The 14,094-nt window shown below is 40.0% G+C and overlaps 1 protein-coding gene across 1 annotated transcript in view; it reads left to right on the top strand.

Moving 5' to 3' along the window:
- The window catches only part of FRMD4B (FERM domain containing 4B), a 196,861-nt gene that overhangs the window by 116,554 nt on the left and 66,213 nt on the right, over positions 1 to 14,094 (top strand). The window contains exons 6-7 of the mRNA XM_010861983.1: positions 3,703 to 3,759; positions 4,562 to 4,584. Coding sequence (XP_010860285.1) covers positions 3,703 to 3,759; positions 4,562 to 4,584 — 80 coding nt within the window. The remainder of the gene's footprint in view (positions 1 to 3,702; positions 3,760 to 4,561; positions 4,585 to 14,094) is intronic.

Here is a 14,094-nt window from a genome sequence, read left to right as displayed (position 1 = left end):
AAGGCAAGAGGGTTCCAGAAAAACATCTATTTCTGCTTTATTGACTATGCCAAAGTCTTTGACTGTGTGGATGACAACAAACTGTGGAAAATTCTAAAAGAGATGGGAATACCAGACCACCTTACCTGCCTCTTGAGAAATCTGTTTGCAGGTCAGGAAGCAACAGTTAGAACTGGACATGGAACAACAGACTGGTTCCAAATAGGAAAAGGAGTATGTCAAGGCTGTATACTGTCACCCTGCATATTTAACTTATATGCAGAGTACATCATGAGAAATGCTGGGCTGGATGAAACACAAGCTAAAATCAAGATTGCTGGGAGAAATATCAATAACCTCAGATATGCAGGTGACATCACCCTATGGCAGAAAGTGAAGAAGAACTAAAGAGCCTCTTGATGAAAGTGAAAGAGGAGAGTGAAAAAGTTGGCTTAAAACTCGACATTCAGAAACTAAGATCATGACATCTGGTCGTGTCACTTCATGGCAAATAGATGGGGAAACAGTGTCAGACTTTATTTTTGGGGGCTCCAAAATCACTGCAGGTGGTGATTACAGCCATGAAATTAAAAGACGTTTACTCCTTGGAAGTGTCATGCGAGTGTATGTTCCTCGGCTCTTTGTCTCGTCACAACAAAGATTTGGAGTGATGGACATTAAAGCCCCCTCGGCGTGTCATAGCTTTCGGGTCTTGGATAGACCGTGTTATAGCTCTCAGGTCTCAAAAGGACCATGTTATAGCTCTTAGACAAATCAGCGCGCGCGAGAGAGAGAGAGAGAAAAAGAAAGAGAGAGAGAAAGAGTTAGCTTTGGCTCCTCTATATGTTTATGTCTCCCTGGGCCTGTCCTATGTAAATTGGGCCAGTCAGGAGTGCTGTTTGTTTTACCGGAGGTCCTCACTCGGGTCCTCGGACCTTCTTTTGTTCTGTTTTCGCGGGCTTTTCCCTTCCTTGTCTTTTAGCCACCACCAGTTTGGACTCCTTTTTCCTATTTTTACCTACCTAACAGAAGGAAAGTTATGACCAACCTAGACAGCGTATTAAAAGGCAGAGACATTACTTTGCCAACAAAGCTCCGTCTCGTCAAGGCTGTGGTTTTTCCAGTAGTCATGTATGGATGTGAGAGTTGGGCTATAAAGAAAGCTGAGTGCCAAAGAATTGATGCTTTTGAACTGTGGTGTTGAAAAAGACTCTTGAGAGTCCCTTGGACTGCAAGGAGCTCCAACCAGTCCATCCTAAAGGAGATCAGTCCTGAGTGTTCATTGGAAGGACTGATGTTGAAGCTGAAACTCCAATACTTTGGCCACCTCATGCAAAGAGCTGACTTATTGCAAAAGACCCTGATGCTGAGAAAGATTGAACGTGGGAGGAGAAAGGGACGACAGAGGATGAGATGGTTGGATGGCATCACTGACTCAATGGACATGAGTTTGGGTAAACTCTTGGAGTTGGTGATGGACAGGGAGGCCTGGTGTGCTGCAGTCCATGGGGTCACAAAGAGTTGGAGACGACTGAGCGACTGAACTGAACTGAACTGTAGGTGAAAAAATCCACAGGTGAGGTTCGTATTTGCTTCCCTATTCCTCTAGAGCTGTCCCAGCCTGGTACTTTTCATACCTCAGCTCCTCATTTCAGCATTTTTAATATTTAATGACTCTAAGTTAGAGAAATATTTGGCAGCTTCCTTAAAAGTATCTGTTTGAGGTCTTTTTATCTGCTGGACTTCCATTTACTAAATTGAAAAGTTGGTGTGTAAAATACTGTTCAAATGACTCATCTAAGATTCTGATGAAGCAGAGGGGTCACAGGGTGGCAGAGGAGTTGGCAGTAATTTTCAATATATTTTATTCATCTTTAGTTTAGTTTTTTTTTTTTTTTTTTTAATATTTGAACTAACACACTTGATCTCCTCTCCAATTTTAAGACAAATTTAACTTAACGAGGTCAGGTCTAATTTCAAACTCAAAGATGTTTTTTAGCCCCCCTCCCCCCCCCCGAAGCTCTCCTCCCTCTGCATGAGTTTCTTTTCTTTGAAGAGAAGGGATTCAGCCTTTCTAAAATTTAAATCTTGATCAGCGCCTTCCTCACCTGTTGGATTAACTGCTTCATCATCTTTCACCAGATTAGAAAACCACTGTCTCTTGCCTGAAAGACAGAGGGCAATTGATTTCTGCAATCAACCTGGCTTCTTTGATTTTATAATCTGTTTCTAGAGATTATAGGCGAGCTTTGAATTCCAAGGCTCTGGGCCTGTCAGCTTTTGAAGCAAAAAACTTTGAAGCAGATCCTCTGCCTCAGGTTTCAGAAGGAATACTTAGATGTTGGAAAATGAAGTTAATTTGTTTTCATTCTGTAATAAAAGGGAAACACAGATAATTATCACTGTTGACATTGTAAAATCCCTGATTTGGGGGTTGTATATTTTTATTTTATGAGTTCTAAAAGAATTGTTGTTACTAGTTTTTGTTTTTTGGGTTTTTTTTTTTTTTTTTTTTTTTTTTTTTTGAGAAGCCCAGTCAAGTCATTTGGAAACTTGAGAGAGAAGCATAAACCTTCCAGAAATTCTCACTGAGCTAACTGCTCCTATAAACCTACCTAATGTGCATTTACTTTAAAACTACTAAATTACTTACCACTGATACACTTGGTGTAATTACAAAACTCTTCAGCCCAGATTCAACAGGTAGAAAGGAGAAAGAAAATGTGCAGGGCAATTCGCAGACCTGTGTTCTTAAACACTATGCAGTCTGAGTACTAATTATACAGGATTTACACAAGGAGAGGGTTATATGGAATCGTTTTAGCATGTGGTAATGCTTATAAGCTAGCATCTTACCCCCAAAAATTGTTTTTTAAATAATGACCCTAGTCTACTACTCAGTGTTGAATTTATCATACAATGCAATAATGGTATTTACTTATGTCATCACATTTAACAAAATAAACGAAGGTATATGTGAGTATTATTGATAGAGGCAGTCCCCCATCCCTTGCTCCCCACCCCCCACCCCACCACACACACTTGTGTATCCCTTCCTGAGTAAGTATTCCTGTTAATTACAGCCTCAAACTCCTATTCTTCTTTGGGATCTTAAAAAATAAAATACTGGAAAAAGGATAAATTAGGATTCATCAAATTTCAATATAAAGCAACAGAATTTTGGCCTTTTAAGCATTTGCTGTAACTGGTTCTTAAGGCTTTACATTTTCTCTATAAAACTATAAATATTAATTCAAGAGTCTCATTGACACAGAAGTGGAACTTACATTTTTTATAATATTTGCATTGTGTATGTATACCAAAATAATTGCTATGATGCAGGAAAACACTAAACAAACTAAGAAAATCGGAGCGTAAAAATGAACTTAGATAAAAATTATTCATGCATTTAGAGTCTGTCTGAATTTTCAGTCATGTGTGTTCCAGAATACTGCTCTCAAAACACAATTTCCCACAGCTAATTAAAGCGCACACTCTCTCTTTTACACACACACACACACACACACACACACACGCTGTGGCTTCCCCTTAACCCTGGATGTGTCTCTCCACGCCCCCCCCTCCCTTTCCTCCGGAATGGTATGATCTGCATTTGATCGTAAACTGGAGGTGCCAAGCTGTGACAGCTTCCCAAACTCCACAGCCATTTGCTACGACCTAGGGCAGCCTGTATTCAGTGATGCTTTCCTTTTCCTCCGACAGGGGCAAATCGAAGTAGACAGCGAAACTATCTTCAGGTTAGCGGCACTCATTCTACAGGTAAGAACTGACAAACCGCTTTTTACTTGCTTGTTTTGTGTATTGGGTTTTGTGAACTGCCTGAAATTCGGAGACTTTTGCATGGGCCAGTAGCTGATGTTCTAAAGTCGCCTGGTTGTTTGCCAGAATAAGATGTGAGCCACCGTTTTCTGTTTTCGTGTGGTTTAAATGATGAGGGAGAATGTGGCATTGTGTGTCTCAGAAGAAAATGAAATTTAGACTTCACTGAGGAAGGAGCGTTAAGACCATATTCCTGGCAAAGAGCTCTGGGTGACTTGAATTTGGGAGGTGGCAGTTGTCACAACAGCTGTAATCTGCATTTAAATTTAGTAACTTTTGTATACTTTTTCTTGAGGTTGAGTTAAAGAGCCCTTTAATTCTTAAAGCCATGCATAGTAGAAAAACAGTGGGTTCTATGCTGGTTTAAAAAAAGAAAGTAAATGGCATGTGTTGGTTTATCTGTGTAATGATTTAAAAGGTCTGCATCCAGACTAAAAAGTGTGCTGCTCTGGTAGACAAGCATTTATCACGTGATCTTCGAAAATTAAAAGGAGAAATAATCATTTATGTGTTTTCAGATAGATTTGTCTTGTCTGTTAAAAACAAGAAAAATTAATGAGTAATAGCAATGTCCTAAATGCCACATTTTTCTCCAGTGTGGTAGATAGGGAAAATGTTCCTTGTGGAAAAAAAAAATTCGAAACAAAACTCGGGCATTTTAAGAGTAGAGAATGATCAAGAGTAAAAATTCTTTTAGCTTGATTAACATCAGTACAAACTGATCATCTTTTTTTTTTTTTAGGAAGCCAAAGGGGATTACACCAGGTATGGTTCCTTTTCTGATATAACTATGCAGAATAACTCACTGAATCTTTTAATGCTATTTTAAATAACAATGGATGCAAAATCAAAAGAAAGTAGATCCCTAGGCGAGAGACGGAGGTCTCTTTCCTCTTCAAATAGAAACCTATTCTTTTGGGATTGAATCCAGGCAATGAAGCTTTCCAAGCTGGAGTGACAGAACTTGTTCTCAGAAATGCTCCAAAGTTCTATTTTCTGTCATCTGTTAGCAAATGAAAAAATCTATAAAAAGCTTGGGTAACCCATTCTGATTTTTTAAACTTATACTAATCCTGTGTTTGAAGAGATATACTATAAGCACAAAAAGATTAAATCCATCAGCTGCTTAGTTAAGGGATTAATAGGGGCTTTCTTTTTGCAGCTGCCCTGAAGGGGCCTCATCCTTCATACACTTGACCTAACAGTTGTATTGTTGCCACCAAGACACTTACTGGTCCTAACTGCCTAACTGGCCAAATCATCAGAGAGTGTTTATATTTGAATTCACCCTCCTCTGTCGTCTGCAGTCTGTTCTTTTCATGCAATAGTTGCCCTTGGAGTAGTAGAAAGGGTTAAAGGTGGAGGCCAGGCCTCTGATTCAAAACAGCTCACAGGCTGACAACTGGCTGAAAGCCTCGCCTCTACCGTGTTAATGTTCCACTCCGGGTAAACTTTACCAGTAGATTATTTACAGATCAACTAGTATTCATTCCCCGCCAAGTCTTTGACTAGTGTGCTCCTTAACAGACTGATAACCAGATCATGCCTTCCAGGCTTGAAAACTTGCAGTCTCAGAGTCATGCTTCACTTCAGAAACTTGTGCACTTTCCACATCTGCCCATTTAATTTGGTAGAATGACTGAGGCATCCACTTAACATGCCACGATCCACTCACCGCATTCTCTTTTCAGCTCTGTTCTGTGATTAAAAAAAAATTTTAGGTTAGTGAATAAGCTTTGAAGGAATCATAAAAATTACTGAAAGTGCAAGTCACTCAGTCAAGTCCGACTCTGTATAGTCCGTGGAGTTCTCCAGGCCAGAATACTGGACTGGGTAGCCTTTCCCTTCTCCAGGGGATCTTCCCAACCCAGGGATTGAACCAAGTTCTGCATTGCAAGTGAATTCTTTACCAGCTGAGCCACAAGGGAAGGCCAAGAATACTGGAGTGGGTAGCCTATTCCTTCTCCAACAAATCTTCCCTGATAGCTTCTTTGATAATTTTTTCTAATTAAAAGAAAATGTCAAGGCATTAAAAAGAAGATAAATTAGTCTCTAGGTCGTTAACATCAAGAGCAGCCGTGTTCTCCACTCTTGTCTTCCCTGGAGGAGCCATATTTCCTAGGAAGATCAGATATGCAAGGAATTCCTTCGCTAGGGGCTGAGTCTGAAGTTGATTTATAAATGAAGGCTTTCAGGGCCAACAACTCAGACTCCACTGTCTGTGCACTGCTAACCCTTCCTCCCCCACTTTCTCCTGGTCAAGCATGTGATGGACACCCTCTGAGCCTCATTTCCCCATCAAGATAATGGCACCTCCATCACAGGTCTGTTGTGAGATTAACTGTATGGAAACATTGCCCAGAGCGGTATCTGGCATGCAGCAAGCTCTCTATACACTTTGGCTGTTATTATTAGCTATTAAAGTATCATTATTTCCCTCTTCATTATCATCATCCTGTCCCATCTCTTGGCAACCTCTGAAGAGCTTTTTGGGACCTACACAGGTATGAAGAAGCTGTAATCACATGGCAGGGGAAAGAATGAAAGAGAAAAAGATTGATTCCGCAAACCTCCTTTAGGTAAAATGGCTTGCCTGAGGCAGAAGAAGTCTTAAAAAGAACTGTACTTGGGTAGCCCAGACCTTTTAGCCCTAAGATGTCAAGTTTGGAGAGTTAGTCTGGCCAAACCCAAGTTAATCGTTTTCCTTAATTTCAGTGTGTTCCTGGTGCTTTCCTGAGTGATTACTAAAGAAATGGTGGACAGTGTCTTGAAATTGTCTAAACCATGCTGAGTAGTAGAAGGAGCTTGGAACTGGGAATCATGAAACCAGCACCGTGAAATTGAATGAGCCCTGTGCTCATTCTCAGCCTCCATTTCCTCATCTGTAAATTGGGACTAAGGAAAATGAGACTTGGCTGGGTAGTTTTGGCGCTATGAATGGATTCAAGGACTTTGTAGATTATAGTTTGTTGTACGAGCATTAGTTACTGCTGATGAGATTGAAAGAATAGGAAATATGAGCTTTTGTCATTGGGTATATAAAGAAGCAGAATTTTTGCTCATTGCCACCACTCCTTCCCTATTTGATCTCCTCCTCCCCTGAATGGAGAAGGTATATTTTTCCTCCAAAGTTTTGTTATAAAACTAATTTAGGAAAATCGGGCAAAAATAAAAAGTAGCCTTTGTGGCAATGTTATATACTGTTTAGAGTGAAGACATTAGAACCAGACAGACTCACTGAAGTCCCAGGTCTGCCCGTTATTACCTGTGCAATCTTGAGCAAGTTATTTAAATTTACCAAGCCTCAGTTTCCTCATCTGTGAAATAGGGCTTTTATTAGTGTATACCCCATAGAATTGCTATGATGACTGATTGAATTAATATATATAAAGTGCTTAGAATGGTTCCTCCAGTCGCCGCTTTCATATTCCATCAAATTGATGGACATAATCTACCACTCCTCTGTTGTCTTAAATATGAATTGCTTCCCATTTTTTGCTGATATAAATAATACTTTGATGAACATCTTTGTGTAATTGGGATTGGAGTTATCTGTGATTATTTTTCTAAGTGATGTTTCTCCAGTGGGAACAAGCAAAGGCAAATTCCTCAAAGGAGGTAAAGTATGAAGTGCTGAAAGGGAACTTATACACGCCTGATACTTCCTTGATTCCTTCCAGAGAATCTGTTTTTCTATCCAGAGCTCCCTCAGTGACAGTTCTGAACTCCACATCTCTCTTGGCTTACATGCCATGGCTTTTAGAACTTCACTGAGTTTGCTCACTGAGGTTTAATTATGGATCAATAAAGATCCTCAAGTACTACCCTCCTGGAGTAGAGCCATGTGGCATTTTCAATTAAAACACTGATTGAACACCTAATTCTTGAGGCTGCTCTGGGCCACCCACTCCTTGTAAATATCTTATTCTTTCTCATATTTAGCATTTCTAAAGCTGAACCCGCCAGCATCCCAGCCCCCAGACCAACTCCCCCACTGCCTCCCCTTGTATAAGCTCCTTTCTCTCTTGAATCATCTCTCAGGATTTTCCCTTTTCCCTCCCACCTTTCTCCTCCACCTCAGACAGCTCCCTTCTTTCCTTCTATCAGAACGCCGGCTTTCTCAGCCGTCAGTCTCCTCCAGTCAGCCTGACTGTAAAAGTATGCATGTGTGTGTTGATTGTTTGACTGCTTTCTGTAACATTATTTTAATAGTCCATGCCTGATTTCATTCAGTTCCTACCAGTTTTATCATCACCATTTAACAAATTAATGGATGGAAATTTTAGGCCAAACTCACTCACATAGTCAGTGAGTTCCTGGATCTGTTCCGATTCCATTGTGTACCACATAATACCCACACATATCCCCCTGTTATCTTCTTAAGACATAAATGTGATCGTTGTTGACTTCCACACATCTCTTATCTCCCATTGCATAGACATCCACCTTCCAAAACCCTAACCTGGCATTCAAGGCCCCATATAATCTGCATTAATACATTTTAACTAGCCACGCTCTACCATTCATACTCCTTAATATTTGTTCCCGACTCTCTTCTCTTTTCTTTACATACCCTATACTGTTTCGCCATCATGGCTATGTTCAAATTCTTCTTCCTAGAATGCCTTTTAAAACAACAATCCTCCTCCTCATTTTGTTTCTGCCCTCTTTCCTTCAGAGTATTTTAAGTTAACACTATCATAACCAAACCTTGCTCTCTGGAAAGTTAATTAAAATAGTGGCGTGAGGACTTCCATTTTCTTTAAACAGTTGACAGCCTGAATTTCCAAGTCAGCCCTTAAGCTGCAAAGATAACAAGCTACTTGGGTAACACAACACAGACAAACAGGATTCCTGAAAGCTGACACGGCGAGGTTTTATCACTGAGCCAGCTGCAAACGACTTTGTAAAAGCAAGGCATTTCTTTTCTTTTCTTTTTTTAAGATCCTGAAAGGTGGAAATTACCAAGAAACTGTGTGACTAGGGCACTTCTGCTTATAAGAAAAAGTGACTACAATTTCATTTCAGTGCTGGGTCAGAATGATAGCATATTGTCACCTAGCTTCAAATGGGTAGGAATAATACACAATTTACAGCTGTGCTACAAAAATAGCAGCTGTTTCCCATGGGAAAGGAACTTCTCTAGATGCCTTGAGAGGAGTTAATGAAGGGAGGGGAAAAAAGAAATCAAAGGCTTTTAAAGAACTTGTCCTCCTACTTGTTACCTCTAGAGCACTTAAAGCTCTAAAATATCATTCCATTTCCGGGACCTTTAAAATCAGTGACGATGTTTAAAAAAAAAAAGCAGCTCCCATGGGCTAGGTGCTATGTTGAGTATGTCCTTATATCAATGGGAGGCAGACGTGAAGAGGAGCTTTGGAATTTAATTGCTTGGGTTCAAATCCAGGCCCAGGTACTTGCTGTAATACTGTGGATAACTAACTTCGCTGGAATCTGGAACTCAGTTGCTTTGTCTCTGTTGTTTGGCTTTACTGTTGCTATTAGTGTTAGTGCACTGAACCTTCCCACCAATCCTGTGATGACAGGCATTAGTGGTATCCCCATTTTACAGAGAGGAAAACTTAGCTGTGGAGAGAGTAAGTAGTGGACTGTCCAGGCCACATGGCAGGAGTGGCCCAGTTAGGACTCCGTGCCTGATGCTCTTGACCTTTGTCAGGAGTCTCCTGTTTAGTATTCTAACACAAACTTAAACTTGTAAGAATCATTACCTTCCGTGCTGACAGAATAAAGAAGGCTGACTTGACAAAAATTTAATGTTTCTGTCTGATTTCACACCAGAACTTTAATGAATCAGCAAAGAGCTTTTGTGAAAAACCTAGTAAGAAATGACTTTTCTTTCTCTTGGTGTTATGGCTATTTTAAGGCTTGATTTAAACATAGTTCTTTTATCAATCAGTTCAGCACATTAATATGTAGTTTTAATGATTGGTTAGTACTTCTATGTGTCAGGCTGTTTTACATGTTTTACAAACAGTAACTCGTTAATCGTCATCTCTACTCATGATATTGGTGGAATATTATTCCCACTTTACAACTGAGATTAAGACACTTTGTGTGGGTAATATTTATATTACTCAATTATGGTTTAACATTTCCCCGTGACTTCTCCAGATGTTGAGTTGTTACATTGAATAAACACACAAGATAACAAGTAGGGAGCTGCAGACAAATAAGCGTGGGAACTATATTGTTAAAAGCAGAAACCAACAAATACTATAAAGCAATTATGCTTCAATTAAAAATAGATAAATTGAAAAAAAACTCAACAGAGTTTAAGTTCTTTTTGATCAGTTTCAAATCCACTCCTGTGCATGGCAGATCTCCCAGAAGAAAACACATAAACAGTGTTTCCCACACTTTCTTGTCCCTGATGTTCGAGCCTTATCCAGACCAGTGTTCTGTGCACTTCACTTTGTGAAGTGGGGGCTTGTTTATTTGGTGAAAGCTCAGTATTAAAATGCTTTTAAAAGATAAGCAGTTCCTTTTCTTTGTACTGCCTGTCAGATTCTTACATCTCTCAATTTTAATTCCAATAGCTCTTAAGGTAAACATTCATCAAATTCTGAACTTGCTTTTTCTGAAGAGCCCTGAATTTGGAAAGAATCATCCATCCCATACAGTGGGTGCTTTTTCATCTGCTCTGCAGATAGAGTATTAGGGCTGCCCCCATATTATGCATTGGAACCCTCATTTCACGCATGATGAACTAACAAGTGACATACCCATGACAGTTCAGGTTGACAGGACCAGACTTATGGTCCCCAGGTCTCCCCTACCATCTCAGAGTACCATTCTGACTTACACGTGTATCGGGAGCCCTCCACAGATCCTTGCTGTCCCTGATGGAAGGCAGTGCGGGCAGCAGGCAGTGGACTCTCTGGTAAGCAGTGTTATCAGTGGAGCGGCCCCAAGCCTAATATTAGTCACTTGAGGAGATAGCTTAAGAGTGAGAAGGCAGGAAATGAGCACTCCATCAGCACTGACCTTGGAATGCTTGGTCTTTTTCTCATTGCTGGACCCTATTCACCCTTGTATTCAATAGATTAAACACCGAATACCTAACAATATACAAGGCACTGGACCACTAAGGGCTGTGGTGGAGGCAGACTAAGTTTCCGGTCTTTTACTACTTAGCCACAGTCATTTTACATCCTTTATAAGAGACACTGGAAAGTTCTGGGCCCTGGATTCAGACAGGCAGGCATGAGCTGAATGAGACAAGCCTTCCTCATCTACTAGTGACATGACCTTGAGCCAGTTCAAGCCATTGAACCTAAGGTCCCTTTTAAAAAATTTATTTGTTTTTAACTGAAGGATGATTGTTTTACAATATTGTGTTGGTTTCTGCCATATATCAACATGAATCAGCCATAGGTATACGTATGTCCCCTCCCTCCTGAACCTCCGTCCCACCTCCCACCCCATCCCACCCCTCTAGGTTGTCACAGAGCCCCTGGTTTGAATTCCCTGAGTCATACAGCAAATTCCTACTGGCCATCTATTTTATATATGATAGTGTTTCCATGCTACTTCTCCATTTGTCCCACCCTCTCCTTCCCGCCCCCCAACACCTGTGTCCACAAGTCTTTTCTCTATGTCTGCATCTCCATTGCTGCCCTGCAAATAAATACATCAGCACCATCTTTCTAGATTCCATATATATGCGTTAATGTACGATATTTGTGTTTTTCTTTCTGACTGACTTTGTATAATAGGTTCTAGGTTCATCCACATCCCTAAGGTCCCTTTGCTTTAAGGGATTTGTTGTGAGAATTGAATGAGATCACACACCTTGCAGGATGCCTAGTACAGAATGAAGACTTGGTACCTGGGACTTTGCTTCCACTAAGTCTGTCGAGTATACTGAGATGCATTGTTGTTGTTTTACCATGTTAACTTTTTTCTTTTTTCAGTTTATTAGTTTTTGGCTGTGCTGGTCTTTGTTGTTACACTAGGGCTTTCCCTAGTTGTGACAGACGGTGGCCACTCCTTGCTGCCGTGTGCGGGCTTTTCGTTGTGCTGGCTTTTCCTGTTGTGGAGCACGGACTGCAACTTGTGGACTTTGGTAGTTGGGATGCATGGGCTTCGTTGCTCCGAGACATGTGAGATCGTCCCAGAAAAGGGTTCAAATGTATGTCCTGTGCATTGGTAGGCACACTGCTCACCACCAGCCTATCAGGGAAGTCCCCCTATCTGAACCATTTTAAGTTGCTGGACAACCATCACCACGTCCATCTCCAAGATCTTCCATCTTGAAAAATGGAAACTCTGTACCCATTACATAATAACCCTTCTCTCCTTCCCCCTAAGCCTCTAACAGTCACCATTCTACTTTCCATCTCCACGAATTTGCCTATTCTGGATGCCTTATATAAGTGAACTCATACAGTATTTGTCTTGCTGTGACTGGCTTCTTTCACTCAGCATAATGTCCTCATGTTTCATCCATATTGTACTATGTGTTAGAATTTCCTGTGCTTTAGGACTAATATTCCACTATATGCATTTACCACTTTTGCTTATCCATTCATCTGTGAGTGAATACTTGGGTTACACCACTTTTTGGCTCTTATGAATAATACTGATATGAACACAAATATCTTTTTTGAGTCCTGAACTTCAATTCTTTTGAGAAGAGAGATGTATTTTTAAACAGAGTCCCTGGCTTCCAGACACTCCACCATTCATTGGAGTGAGGGTGGGATGAAGGCATTGGAATGTAGGATGGATATCAGATCCTTGTTCTAAATCATGAGATCTCATCAAAAGTAACACTTAAGAAGCTCAGTACTTACATTAGAATACATTTGTAGGTGAATATTTATTGACATGGAAAAGTGATTACAATATAGAAAATAGAAAAAAGCATATGTATCATCCTTTTTTTATTAAAAAATAACATGTATGCCAATATATTCAAATATATGATACATGTATAAAAACTAGTCTGTAAGTTATAGCACAGTGCAGTAACCTCTAAATTGTTTTGTTCATACAGCCCCATTCATTTGTATACTTTTAATTATTTATTTCATTATACAGTTATAGATTTGAAAGTGAAAGTCACTCAGTCACGTCTAGTTCTTTGCAACCCCATGGATTATACAGTCCATGGAATTCTCCAGGCCGGAATACTGGAGTGGGTAGCCTTTTCCCTTCTCCAGAGGATCTTCCCAACCCAGGGATCGAACCCAGGTCTCCTGCATTGCAGGCAGATTCCTTACCAGCTGAGCCACCAGAGAAACCCAAAAATACTGGAGTGGGTAGCCTATCCCTTCTCCAGAAGATCTTCCCAACCCAGGAATTGAACCGGGGTCTCTTGCACTGCAGGCAGATTCTTTACCAGCTGCGCTAACAGGGAAGCCCATAGTTGTAGACATGGAGAACTATATTAGCATCATGTATACTGTCAAATACTCACAAAAGAGTCATCATCAAAAGCAGTGACATAGAGTAACATGTTCAAAGAATGCATACAAAGAAAGTATCATTAGAAGATGTAGTATTTTCTTTCTGCACACCTACAGACTCCCCACCAAAAAGACTGCTGTAGAGTGGATTCTGAAGTTAGGCAAAACTGAGTTTGACTCCAGATCCTGCTTCTCACTGGTGAACAATCTTAGCTGTGTTATTGAACATCTCTCTACTGCAGTTTCCCATCTGTAAATAAGAATAATTACAGTTCTTTTTAAAAAGTAAAAAAAAATTTTTAATTGAGGTATGATTGACTTGTAACCATATATTAGTTTCAGGTATATAACATAATGATTCAATATTTGTATGTATTACAAAATGATCACCACAACAAGTCTAGTTAAAATCCATCACCATACATAGTTACAAAATTTTTTTTCTTCTGATGAGGACATTTAAGATCTACTCTCTGAACAACTTTCAAATTTGCAAAACAAATTTGTCCTGTTTATGGTAGAGGTAAAAAAAAAATTAAGCTGATACTATTGTCATGACTGAGTTATCTTGGGATGGGTGGGATAGAAATGTTTGCAATTTGCCTTCTTCACATGTCAGTGTGTTTTCATTTATTGATAATGAATATACAGTGCTTATGTCAGAATTTTTTTAAGTGTTATTTTGTACTGTTATAAAGCTCATAGATTAGCACAGTGACCTACAGATCTCTGACACTGCATCGTTTTTCAAAATGAATGTAAGATTCATGGAACACTACCCACTTGACCTAACGGAAACTTCCCAAACCAAGGCTTAAAGCCCTTCCCTGCCACCCCAGAGCAA

Source organism: Bison bison, unplaced genomic scaffold (genome assembly GCF_000754665.1).
Source record: "Bison bison bison isolate TAMUID 2011002044 unplaced genomic scaffold, Bison_UMD1.0 scf7180017864474, whole genome shotgun sequence".
NCBI classification, from domain to species: Eukaryota; Metazoa; Chordata; class Mammalia; order Artiodactyla; family Bovidae; genus Bison; species Bison bison.
This window is presented reverse-complemented; position numbering and strand designations above follow the sequence as displayed.